Below are 13,700 nucleotides of genomic sequence, written 5' to 3'. Positions count from 1 at the left end.
GCCATCTTCCCTCTCCCTCTATTGTCATATATTTTAAATTCCCAGTAACTTTTATATTTTTCCCTAAAGCCTGTACTTTTATTATATTTGTGATAAAATATTTGATAAAATTTTTTAGTTAACTAAATTGGATAAAGCAACAGTATCCTTTATCCTGACATTTTGATAACTTATATATGCTGAATATTTCCTGTGATTTAATTTATGACGTCAGAATTTACATCACTCACATGTTAATTTCTTTACAGAAAACTAATAGTATTATATAATGTTATGAGTTAAGAATGAAATAACAAGACACAAAATAAAGATTAAAGTCAAGGACTTTGAAGACATGGATATGGTTCTGGGTTCATTTATATTGAAACTCTCTCATATATTAACATTAGTTAATTTACCCATACCCATGATGATATTTCATGTAATTGAGACTTAAAATGGACAGTATATTAAAAAAAGACTATCTAATCTTTTGCTTAACATAACTCCTCATTCCATATCTCTCTCTCTCTCTCTCTCTCTCTCTCTCAAAATAAATAAACATTTAAAAAGTAAATAAAAATAAATAAAAGAGATGGATTTATTTTAACTTAATATTTTTCTCCAAGTTGGGGCACCTGGGTGGCTCAGTTGGTTAAGCATCTGACTTCAGCTTAGGTCATGATCTCACAGTTCGTGGGTTTGAGCCCCGAGTCAGGCTCTGTGCTGACAGCTCAGAGCCTGGAGCCTGCTTCGGATTCTGTGTCTCCCTCTCTCTCTGCTCCTCCCCAACACATGCTCTGTCTCCACCTCTCAAAAATAAAGAAAACTAATAAAAAAAATTTAAAAATATTTTTATCTAAGTTTTTATTTAAATTCCAGCTAGCTAACATATAGTACAATATTAGTCTCAGGTGTAGACTTTAGTGATTCATCACTTACATACAACCTCCGATGCTCATCATAGCAAGTGTCCTCCTTAATACCCATTACCTGTTTAACCCATCCCCCTGCCCACCTCCCCCCCAATAATTATCAGTTTGTTCTCTATAGTTAAGAGTCTGTTTATTGGTTTGCTTCTCTTTCTCTCCCCTATGTTCATTTGTTTTGTTTTTTAAATTCCATGTGTGAGTGAAATCATATAGTATTTGTCTTTTTCTGACTGACTTATTTCACTTAGCATAATACTATCTGGTTCCATCCACATTGTTGCAAATGGCATGATTTCATTCTTTTTTATGGCTGTGTACCATTCCTGTGTGTGTGTGTGTGTGTGTGTGTGTGTGTGTGTGTGTGTGTGTTGCATCTTCTTTATCCATTCATCAGTTGATAGACACTTTGGCTGCTTCCTAACTTGGCTGTTCTTGATAATGCTGCTATAAACATTAGGTTCTTACTAGATATGTTTCCTGAGTCAAGGAAAGCAAAAACAAAAATAAACTATTGGGACTTCATCAAAATGTAAAGCTTCTGCCCAATGAAGGAAACAATCAACAAAACTAAAAGGCAGCCTACGGAATGAGAGAAGATATTTGCAAATGATATATCTTCTAAAGGGTTAGTGTCCAAAATATATAAATAACTTATCAAACTCAACACCCAAAAAACGAGTTATCTAGTTAAGAAATGGGCAGAAGACATGAATAGACATTTTTCAGATTTCCAGATGGCTGACAGACACATGAAAAGATGCTCAACATCACTCATTGTCAGGGGAATACAAATTAAAACTACAATAAGATATGACCTCACATCAGTCAGAATGGTTAACTCAGTTTAAAAAATCATTTTATAGTTCAAGAGTTTTAATATTTCTAGTCCATTAAATATGGCAGCAACAAAAAATCCATGTAGTCTTGTGTGTAGGTGATGGTTGTGGAAATATCGTGTCTGTTGATAAGAATAACTAATGGAATAGTTCTGCATTTGTAGTCTACATCTTGTTTTCAAGAAATAAGACAATTGTCTTGAGAGAAAAAGATAATGTATGTCACAGACAAAATACTGCCATTAAAAATACAGTGTTTTACAATGATTATTACATAATGTTAGATTACTTGACTTAAAATGACTTTTCAGAGTGGTAAACGGGATTGAAACATTTAAATCTTTTAAATGAGAGGCAGTTAACCTCAGTTATAAAATAAAAATTGTTCAATTTAAAGGATATCTTCATTTTTTTGTTATTCTATTGTGATTTAAGTTATATCTCTTATAACATTATACTGTAAATCTACATAAATGTAATGCTTTTCCTAAATACCCTTTGAGAATGAAAAAAATGCTAAATTGTGTCCACTATCTAGGCTTGCTTATATATGTTTTCCCTTTCAATTGTTTCTAAATTCTGGCTAATAACTTGACCAGTAAGCAATACTTGTTTGAACTCTGGAGACTTGATATGTTAATTATTCTCAGCAGAATGCCCATGTTCCTATCAAGAAAGAGTTTACTTTTTGCAATAGTGATTCTTACTATGTTCCAACTGTAGTAGTGGCATGTTAAAAGAGATTTGAAACCCTCTGTGGTCAAATGGAAATTAAGAGTGATGTGTTTAATAGATAGTTACTTTGTTGTTATTTGTTAGTTGCATATTAGCTTATGAACTTTGACATCAAAATATTAGATTTGTTTTTATGTCCTATGAATAACTGTGGCAATATATTTCTAACATATTTTAATAATTAGTTATATTTTATAAGTATTACTATGTAATTATTTGAATCAATACATATCAGTATCTTTGATAGACATGTGCATTGTTTATTTTTCAATGATATAAATCAATATATTTCTGATCTATATTGCTTTTCTTTTTATTCTCTAAGCTCTAGTTTATTGTGGTATGCAAAACCTAATTTGTTAATAAAAAAAGATACATTTGGATGTATGTCAAATTTGGTTTTCATTTATCTCTATATATCATTTTCCACATATGTTTAACAGTTATTTAAATGTTTGTTGCTTATAGATAAAAACCAGTGACTTGAGTTAAGAATTTTATTGATAGTATATTCCTGCATAATATATTTTTCACTATTCTCATTTAAAAGAGAAATAAGATATGCTTTTTCTCTGTTTAATTAGGGACCACAAGGAAAACCAGGACTTGCAGGACTTCCTGGTGCTGATGGGCCTCCTGTAAGTAATAGTTACTTGTCATTAAAATTTCTACATATTTATCTTCAAAAATAGGTTTCACATGTGTTTTAGAAGTGATTTTTTTTTCTGAAGTTAGTAATAAAAACAAATTGAGCCAGTAATTAAACATTGATCCCTCTCAAATACCATTGCATCATGTTACTTCCGTATTGCAAAATCTTTAATGATCATGCAGTGATTCTTAGATAAACTCATTCTGGTGCTCTGGTGCCAGAATCTCACTTGCCCAGATTTTCCTACTTCCTCATGAGCCGTTAGTTCCAGGCAAACAGATCCACTCACTATTCTCTCAGCGTTTCTCAAATCATCTTTATCTGTATACCTTTCGTAGCACTTTTTTTTTTCATTGCACTTTTCCATTCTCTCTTCTTTTTCAAAGTACCTCTTTCTTGAGGGTCCAAGGGGTAATTTCTCACCATTTGTAAATTTCCTCAAACACTTTCCATGAAAATCCTCAGCCTCCAGGGATTCCTTCCTTCTAGAAATATAGCAGTGTTTATTGTACCCAAAATGTAATAATAAATAATGTAAATATATTATCTCTACAGTTGTTATATATAAAAATTGGTTATTTATGCTTTTTTTTCTCTTCAAACTACTTAGATTTTTGAGCTAAGATGTGAAATTTTTATTGGGTATAATTGTGATGGAGTAATACATTTTTGCTTATTGAATCTCGAGAGTTTTATTATTAACACTATTAGTATTTATGATCTTGCTATATTATCAAATGTCCCGTTCATATGCCTTAGCTGCCTTTTGAAGGTGTGTGTTTCATTATTTGATCAATCTGAGAAGTAGAAGTCAGATTAAAATGCCTCTATATAAGAACTGTTGATACCAGAGTTGAATTGTTAATGATGATCTGTTTTGTTTTATGTACTTTTTCCAAACTCTCAAATACATTATGTAGTTGGTGAAACTTACATCCATAAAATTTAAGCTTATGTTTCCTTCCAAATGCTACAGTTTATAATGTTGTTTAGGGCCATATGCACAGGTGCAAAATGTTCAATATCTTTTGAAACCATAGGTTTGAAAAAAAAGGAACAATTTCATACTATTATAAACTACCATTAAAATTGCATCTTACCAGTATATGTTTTTGCTAAATATAGGGTCATCCTGGAAAAGAAGGCCAGTCTGGAGAAAAAGGTGCTCTGGTATGTTACAGAGTATCTATGTAGATGTCCTGTCACCTTATGTCTAAGAGAAAATGCTTTACTTCAGTCATCTTTATGATATATATATATATATATATATATATATGTATAAATATATAAACATAATATATATGTAAACATTACATATATATTCTTATCATTTAGGGATAGGAATATTAGAAAGTAAGTACATGAAAATAGTTTGTTTCTACCTTTAAATATGTCTTTACTCTCTGAAGATTTATTTTGTTATCATTTAAATACAGTAATGTTCTGGTAGTTATTTTTATTCAAGGTTTAAAAAAACAGATGTGCCTTAGGTAACTTTTAATTTTGTAATAGTAATTTTATAAATTAGAGTATATTCTCTTTTAAATAAATATTCTCATGATCAGAGATAAATCTAGATTTTGCAAAGGTAGTATATGTGGAATGAATGGCCATAAATGACAATAATGAAACTGGGTAAGAATTACTAAATATCATTAAACTATTTATGTCACTCCAATTTTACTTTATTACTCTCTGGTAGCTTTTAAACGAGAGAATATTTAATTGTAAGAGCAATAATTATCAAAATATCTAAATAAAATATTAAAATAAGAGCTTATTTATTGTTAGTACTACTTTGGATTACAAGAGAAGGGAGTAGGATCAGTTTGTTTAGAGTTGGTAGTTTTAGATTTTTATTAAAATAGCATTAAGGGCGCCTGGGTGGCGCAGTCGGTTAAGCGTCCGACTTCAGCCAGGTCACGATCTCGCGGTCCGTGAGTTTGAGCCCCGCGTCGGGCTCTGGGCTGATGGCTCAGAGCCTGGAGCCTGTTTCTGATTCTGTGTCTCCCTCTCTCTCTGCCCCTCCCCCATTCATGCTCTGTCTCTCTCTGTCCCAAAAATAAATAAACGTTGAAAAAAAAAATTAAAAAAAAAATAGCATTAAAACACAGCATTACTATAGAAATTATATATTCTATTTAAAAAATTGTTTCCTTTAGGTAAACTAATTAAATGAAGCCAGCTGTGGAAAATATATAAATTTTGATCATCTTCTTGATAATGTTTATCTAATTTTTTCATAAACATATAATACAATAAATTTGGAGTAGGTAGAGCTAATCACATGGTTTGTTCATCCTATCTGACTTCAGAAACAAATGATAAACCTCAAATAATCTTTACCAGTAGTAGAAAAATATCATATTCCTGTAGATTATTTGGTAAAATTACTGTGTGGATGAGTAGCACTTTCAACATAATGCATATTTAAATAGCAATGGGTCTTTTTCAGGGTCCTCCTGGTCCACAGGGTCCTATTGGTTACCCTGGTCCCCGAGGAGTAAAGGTAAATGTTATTTTTTTTCACACCATTTATTTTCAGTGAAAAATATTACAATCACTTAATCCTTCTAATTTATTCTATAGGGAGCAGATGGTGTCAGAGGCCTCAAGGGCTCTAAAGGTGAAAAGGTAAGATATAATTTATTTAGGTGATTTCAATTACTACATATCTATTAGATCAAAAATTTAAATTCATTCAACAGCTATTTCATTTCCCCTTATTTTAAGTGATTACTTGATAGCAGACATTTGTACTGTGTATCATGGAAACTTTTTTGAAAAAAGATTATACCCTGGGGTGAGGACTACATTATAGAACAGAAGCAAAGATATGTCATAAACAGAATTAATCCTGTATCCCTTTTTTTCTTACATGTGTTTACCTTTTATAAATCATAGAGTTGCCTATGAATAAATTAGCCACAGGGCTTGTACATATCCAGTTATATGCCTAACAGAGGAATGTTTATTCCCTTCTTTCTTTACTGAAATCCCCAAAGTTAAGCTGAAATGCACTGGAAATTATGAAAGTTAGAAGTACTCTAAATCAATTGGGGGAAGAAGAAATCTTAGATATTATACTGTATGCAAAACAAAAATATTAATGAGAAGAAATAAAGATTAAAACTAGGCAGAAGTGAATGAAAGAATGTGGAATCTTTCATAGAGCATTTGTAGTTTAATTGTCCTTGGGAAAAGAAACTGAAAGTGAGGTGTTTTTTTTTTTGTTTGTTTGTTTACATAAATGTTTAACGTAAGTGTAGAACCCCCAGATTCTTCACTGATTATGTTAAAATAAAATGGCAGGGGCACCTTGGTGGCTCAGGTGCCCAACTCTTGATTTCAGCTCAGGTCATGATCTGCGGTTTGTGGGTTCGAGCCCCATAACAGGCTCTGTGCTGATAGCTCCGGAGCTTGGTGCCTGCTTTGGATGGATTCTGTGTCTCCCTCTCTCTCTGCTCCTCCCCTACTCTATCCCCCTGTCTCTCTCTCTCTCTCTCAAAATAAACAAACATTAAAAAAAAAGTAAAATGGCATTACTCACAGGCAGTATTATTAATTCTTAATACAATATTATATTTAAAAATAGTGTTTAGAATAAAATGTTTATAGCTTTGTTGAGAAACTATGCAATATAAATTTTGATTTTAATGATAATTTAATTCCCATAGTCATAATATTATTAAAAGCACCAAAAAAAAAAAAAAAAAAGAAGCACCTTGTGTGGATTTGATACCAATGAGGAATGGAAAACAAGGACTGAAGGGATGGGACTACTATATCCATTATAATTTTTCTAAAAAATAAAAAGTAATATACTGAGGCATTGTTAAGTAATGCAACTATATTCAGTTCTACTGTATAAAAATTATTATGAATTTGAAATGAACTCAGTTACTTTGATAAGAATCCCAATTCATTCTGATCATCACAGATGAACTTCAGGGATAATGTCCTATTGAGTTGGTAGCTGAGCCCAATGATTGGTCAGATAGGGTTGAACTTGTAATTATTTGCAGATGGCCTACGCAAAAAAAAAAAAAAAATACATATATACACACATATAAACATTTTCTCTGTTTGCAATATTTCTTAAGACATTTAAGAGTTAATTAAAATTTTGGTCTGCAATAGTGCCTTCCAAAGAGTTTAGGAAAGACAGTGTTTAAAGGAAAGGTTAATTGGGGTGGGAAAGTTGTAAACTTGCTGGAAAAGAGATAGTGGCAAAATGACAGAAGTAAGTAAGAATATAGATGATGAGATACCTGTGAAGAGAAACTCACACAGGAAAATAATGTATACTGCTTATATGTAGAAAAACAATTGGAGATTATTGGTTGTTTTGAATGGTGTGTGATCTCAGAAGCAACAAGTAGATGTAGAGAAAAAGAATTAAAAAAAAATTAAATGTTTGTTGTTTAATGTTTTTTAATGTTTATTTTTGAGAGAAAGAGAGCCAGTTGGGGAGAGGCAGAGAGAGGGGGAGACGCAGAATCTGAAGCAGGCTCCAGGCTCTGAGCTGTCAGCACAGAGCCCTCCACGGGCTATAAAAATTTTGAGTTCCAATTCTAGTTCTCATACTAAGTAGACTGGTAATCTGAGGCAGATTGTTTAATTTACTGAGTCTTATTTTAAGTGTGTAAAATAAAAACATTGTCCTAAAAAATTGCTAAGGTAATTTTCAGCAATACTTTTTTTTGTATCTTTTATTATATTTTTACCTGTTATTTTATCAAATCTAATAACGTATTATCTAGATATCTAGATACCTAGATTAGAGAAATTCATATAAAAGTTAATGGAAACTTTGTTCTAATACAAATTCTCCCTATTTTCAAACTGTGAAGAGTCATTAAATATTAGTGAATTTTAATATCTATTATTTATTTTGTTTTTCTGAGAATGTTTATAATTGGCCATTTTTCCGGAAAGAGATCAGGAAGGATGTTGAAACTTTTTTTTCTTTTTACGCATAACAATGTTAATTGTTAACTAAAGGTGAAAAAGCAATTAGTACCCTAACTAGGATTAGAATTCTTCATTGTACAGACAGATGTGTTCCTTAGACCTTATGCAACATAACCCAATGACAAATGGCATAGGTGAATTCCTTGTTTACCCCTCTCCTTTTTTCTTTCTGAAGATTAATTCAGACCTGATAGTTTTAGGACTGAAAAGCTTAGTAATTTGATACAGTCACTTGTTTTAAAAAATGCCACTTATTGTAAGGATACACCTAATAATTTAAGTCTTCTAATTTATTTCTTATTTGCTTTTCTAATTTATTTTCTAATTATGAACATATTGAAAACAAAGATGTGCCAGAAATAGCTTATAGTCAACGATGTTTTCTCCTAAAACAAAAATTTCTGCCTGGAAAAATTGTAAAATCTGTTATTGATTTTTTGACTTAGATTTCAGTGTTCTTTAAACTAAATTTGGCAACTGTGTAATTACCTTTCTCTCTAGAGAGAAAGTAATGAAAACAATAGTCAATAGGAAGTTAAATGGTCATTTTCAGCTTTTAAGCCTCTATTATTGCCCGGTTGCATTCAGTACAGAGAGAATTCTACTTACACGGCTACTTTATAGCCAGAATACTGAAAACATCATGCTTTTGTCTTAAAGGTAACTTCTAGACCTGTCATAATTTTTAGGTTTAAGCAAGATACCAGATTGGACCCCGTTTCCAGGTTTAGGTCTCATATCCATAATTACCTAATATGTTCTGGATCTTAACATACCTTGCTAAACACACACTGAGGCATGTTCACTTAGTAAGGGTCCATTTAGTAAATGTTTATTAAATGGCATGGTTATTGAGGACCAAAAATGTATGAGGCACTGGAAGCACAGAGGCTAATTAGGCATAAGTCTTATTTTCTACCAATTAATAAAAGAAAAAAACTATGATTTACTAAGTGCAGGGTGGCATGTTCTGATAATAATAAATGTTTAGTGGGAGCACACAAGACAGAGAGGTTAATTTCAAGGTGGAAGAAAGACTGAGGTCATAGGAAACTTCATAGCAGAATTATGAACTGAGTCTTGGAAGAAGAGTAAGGTAGACAGAGGTAGACAGAGAAGGTAAAGGGTTTGCAGGTGTGTGTATGACAATGGCAACCAATGCAAAAATTACAAATGGAAATATAGGTAATTAATTTTTTCTAGAACTCAATCTCAGTGCATTTGGGTAGGGGGTAGAAGGGAGATTCAAGATCAAAGATATGACTGCCAAAATGAACAAGCAAGGGCTAGATCATGCTTGTCAGAAGGGGAGGGGAGAGATGGCAGCTTATATTCATTATTAACAATTTGGAACCATTGAGTTGTTTTAAAGTAAAAAATTGTGTGATCAGTTTTGTTTTTTATAGAGGTCACTTGGCAGCAGAATGTGGAAGTATATGTGCCAATCTTCCTAGCTCTGTTCTCATACTCGGCCTGAAATATCCTTTCCTCAAACTTTTTAAGTAATATCCATTCTCTAACTCCTAATTAAGATACCAACTGCCCTGTCAAACCTTCTTCAAATAGCTTCTTGCCTCACTACCACCAACACCAGAACCATCATCATCTTCATGCTTTTATCATCTGAACATCCATCTCCATGTGTATCAAAGTTAATGCAAATGTTCTATCTTAGTTTTTGTTAAAAATCTCAAAATACTCCATACATGGACTCAGAACAGAGTAATGCTCAATTAATGCTATTGAAAATTGAATGGTTATTCTTTAGGAATTTAATTTTTTTCTTGAAATTAAGAGACATTAAGTTTGTTCATGAAGCTTACTTTTATTTATTCTTTGTTTTTAATTTTTTTTGAGGGAGGGATGGGCAGAAAGAGAGAGAAAAAATCTTAAGCAGGCTCCACACCCAGTGTAGAGCCTGATGTGGGGCTCGATCTCATCATGAGATCAAGACCTGAGCCAAAAACAAGAGTGGGATGCTTAACTGACTGAGCCACCCAGGCAGCCCTATGAAGCTGACTGTTAAAAATCTAAATTTTACTCAGAATAGTATGAAATATTTCTGCTTTCTTTCCTAAAGGAAGCCCAGTTTTCAGTATTACTGAACTGATGTAATAATGAACATTCTCTATTGACATGTAAAGAATAATGTTGGCTTGCTTATTTTGCATCTGAAAAGAGATTGGAATATAGAATACAAGTTGAGCTACAAGGCATTTATCTAAAGCACATGATACAAAATGCATACTATAATATTCTTTGGTGTGAATTAGTATAAAATTAAGGGTAAAAACATTTTAATTGGCAATCAAAAGTCCTTGTATTCCAAAGTTAAAATGATAATTATTTAAATATTTACTTTTTATGTGTTCAGATGGCATAAGATATATGTTACTATAAGGGAATGGTTATATCCCCCATAAGACAGAGATCTAATTGACATATTGGAGGAAAATTTCCTGGAGTAACTTGGAGCCAATAATAATAAAAAGACGACAGGATACAGGCAATAAAGATTAGAATAGGGAGAAGGAGATTTCACAGCTAGGATTCACATTTCCCAGAACAATTTTCCCTAAATTATCAGTGTTCATATTTTATATAGCCATGTTTTAGATTCATTCAAGCAAATCATTAAACACCAGTTTTATTACTTTTATTTTTTAGGGTGAAGATGGTTTTCCAGGATTCAAAGGTGACATGGGTCTTAAAGGTGACAGAGTAAGTAAGAGGAAAATTCGTACTGAAATGAACACATGCGTGTGTATATGTAGGCATGCGTGTGTATATTCTTATATTTAAATATAGAAAGCACAGAATAAATAAAAATGTTCGTACTGAGACTTTGCTCACTTTGATTTTTATGTGAAGATTAGACATGTTAATTTTTGTGGAGACAATATAGTCTTTCAGATATTATACTAAATTCCCATGTTCTACATCCTGTGTGTGTGTGTGTGTGTGTGTGTGTGTGTGCATAAAGTTGAGTAGTATTATTTATAGGTATTTTCTAAGTTGATGATCAAATTGTTTAAAAGAAGTGGTTTGAAGGGCGTCTGGGTGGCTCAGCAGTTTAAATTGTCTGACTCTTGATTTTGGCTCAGGCCACGATCTCTCATTTTGTGGGTTTGAGCCCTGAATTGGGGTCTGTGTTGACAGTGCAGGGCCTGCTTGGGCTTTTCTCTCTGCCTCTCTGTCTTAAAATAAATAAGTAAGTAGTAAAAAAAATAAGAGGTTTTATAGGTTTCTTCTAAATTTTGTGGTGAACTGTTGCTTGGAAACCATGTATTTGCAACTTTCTTGAACTTTCATTATTAGTGATCTTGAATTTTTGAGCATAAAAGTAGTACACTTTTTTTCTGGCAATGAATGTCTAGAAAACAAACAAAAATACGAGTTTCCCAAAGTAAATTAAACTACATGCTTTATTGGGAAGATTTATTTTATCTAACACCATGATACCTAATATATCTAAGCAAAGAAGCATACTGCAGAATTTTTTTGTTTCCCTAAAATGTATGTAATGCTTTTTTTCCAGAATGGGGGCAATGATTTACACATTTCAGTCCCTAAAACTATAAATGTGAAAAACAAGTCTAAAATGGAGGCATTTTTCTTGTGTTCCAAAAGTGTTTTCCAAAATTGCTATTGTCAGAGAGGAAAATTACTTTTTCCTACTAACCTGCTAGGTTCTCAGGCTGGGGCCCTGTAAAATTAGGTTGCCAAAAGACAAATTAACAAAAGAAAAACAAACAGAAGTTTTCTAGCCTGTGCCTCAAGTTTACACATGGGAGCACTCCATGATAATTAACTCAAAGGGGTGGTTAGAATTTGGGCTTATATGGCATTTCAGCGAAGGAAGAATAAATTTTTAGAGAGATGACAAGGAAAAGGACTTTTAGTTTTGTAGGGCTGCAAATTGTGGGAAGGTAGCTATATTGGAAACTAAAGGTAGACAAAGGCTAGTTAATGAAGTTTGTTGAATAGATTCCTCTGGTGTCTGCTTTTGGCTCCAGACTGATAAGGGTCTAGTTGTCTCCAGTGATTAACATTTGTCTTTTCTTGTAGAAAGGGGAGGGAGGGCACTTTTGAAAATTTATATCCTGCTGTTAGCAGCTTCTCTTACATCTGCTTCTTCTCAGTTGCTTTCAGTTCAAAATAATCTTCACACCAGAGTGGCATATTTTGGGGTTGATTATTCTGCCACCCTATACCATCTAACTTTGAATCTTATTTTTTTTTCTTCCTCTGTGCAACACAGATGTGTTAAAATTACTTTAATATTAAACATGGTAGCATCAGGCTGTTGTAGGTTTTCAAATGTCAGACTAGGATGGGAGGGCGATCTGGCTGCGACATCTGTCAACCCATTGATCGCCAGGGTTGATTCAGCTGATCTGGCTGGCTAGGCGGGGGTCCCCTTCCTTCCTCACCACTCCACGTGTGTCTCTCCGGAAGTGCGCTCAGTCGAAGAGGACGACTTTCCCCAATACAGGAGGACCCTTCTTCGATCAAGGGTATACGAGTAGCTGTGCTCCCCTGCTAGAACCTCCAAACAAGCTCTCAAATGTCAGACTGTGTTCAGTTGTCTATTTACCAATGGAAAGGTTGATGAAGTCAAATGTTTTCAGGCCTCTTTGTCATAAATAAAACATAAGGAAATAAATGAAGAGTTGAAGAATATGACTTTCTGATAGACTATAATGTCTGTTATTCAATCTCCAATGTATTTTAAATTATAAGAATTTTGCTACTCTGTGTTTCAGGGAGAAGTTGGTCAAGTAGGTCCAAGAGGAGAAGATGGCCCTGAAGGACCCAAGGGTCGAGCAGGTCCAACTGGAGACCCCGGTCCTTCTGGGCAAGCAGGAGAGAAGGTCAGTGAGCAACTTTAAATTCACAGATGATGTTTCATTGTCATTTAAAAATATTTTTAATCATCTATGTCAGAAAACTAGAGGATTCTATTGCGTTTCAAGCATATCCGTATACTATTAGGAGTACAACCATGAGAGGGCTACATTGATCCTTTTTCACTCTCCCTTGTCACCTATCCCCTCTGTTCTCCTTGGCCTTGCAGAATTAGCAGTTCTTCAAGCTCTTGCACGTTCATTAGAGATTAAGAATTTGAGTGTGATTGGGGTGCCTGGGTGGCTCAGTCGGGTAAGCGTCTGACTCTTGATTTCGGCTCAGGTCATAATCTCGCAGTTTCTGAGTCTGAGCCCCACATTGCTTGGGATTCTCTCTCTCTGCCTCTCTCTCTCTCTCTCTCTTTCCCTCCTTCCCCCACTTATGCTCTCTCTCTCTCTCTCTGTTGCTATCATTCTCTCTCTCAAATAAAATAAAACTTAAAAAAAGTTTAAAAAAGAATGTGCATGTGATTAACAATGGATCAAAGAATCAATGAAAGATGGTATACTTATTGTTTTGGAAGAGGTAGAATTATCTTTGCTCCTCATGCCAAAATGTACACTTTATATTTTTTCACATGAACATGCATTTTCACAAGCAAGTGTTTTACAAAATGATGATGTCAAAGCCCAACTTGAAGAGATTAATTTTAGTCTAGTGTTAACCCAGGCATCACTATGTTTT

At 33.4% G+C, this 13,700-nt stretch overlaps 1 protein-coding gene across 10 annotated transcripts in view; it reads left to right on the top strand.

Annotated features, from left to right (window-relative positions):
- The window catches only part of COL11A1 (collagen type XI alpha 1 chain), a 225,856-nt gene that overhangs the window by 116,882 nt on the left and 95,274 nt on the right, over positions 1 to 13,700 (top strand). For all 10 annotated transcript variants that reach the window (XM_040471126.1, XM_040471135.1, XM_040471133.1 and 7 more), the window contains 6 exons: positions 3,067 to 3,120; positions 4,260 to 4,304; positions 5,590 to 5,643; positions 5,724 to 5,768; positions 10,776 to 10,829; positions 12,875 to 12,982. In XM_040471126.1, the coding sequence (XP_040327060.1) occupies positions 3,067 to 3,120; positions 4,260 to 4,304; positions 5,590 to 5,643; positions 5,724 to 5,768; positions 10,776 to 10,829; positions 12,875 to 12,982 (360 nt within the window). The remainder of the gene's footprint in view (positions 1 to 3,066; positions 3,121 to 4,259; positions 4,305 to 5,589; positions 5,644 to 5,723; positions 5,769 to 10,775; positions 10,830 to 12,874; positions 12,983 to 13,700) is intronic.

Source organism: Herpailurus yagouaroundi, unplaced genomic scaffold, assembly GCF_014898765.1.
Source record: "Herpailurus yagouaroundi ecotype Mexico unplaced genomic scaffold, PumYag 77, whole genome shotgun sequence".
Taxonomy (NCBI): domain Eukaryota; kingdom Metazoa; phylum Chordata; class Mammalia; order Carnivora; family Felidae; genus Herpailurus; species Herpailurus yagouaroundi.
This window is presented reverse-complemented; position numbering and strand designations above follow the sequence as displayed.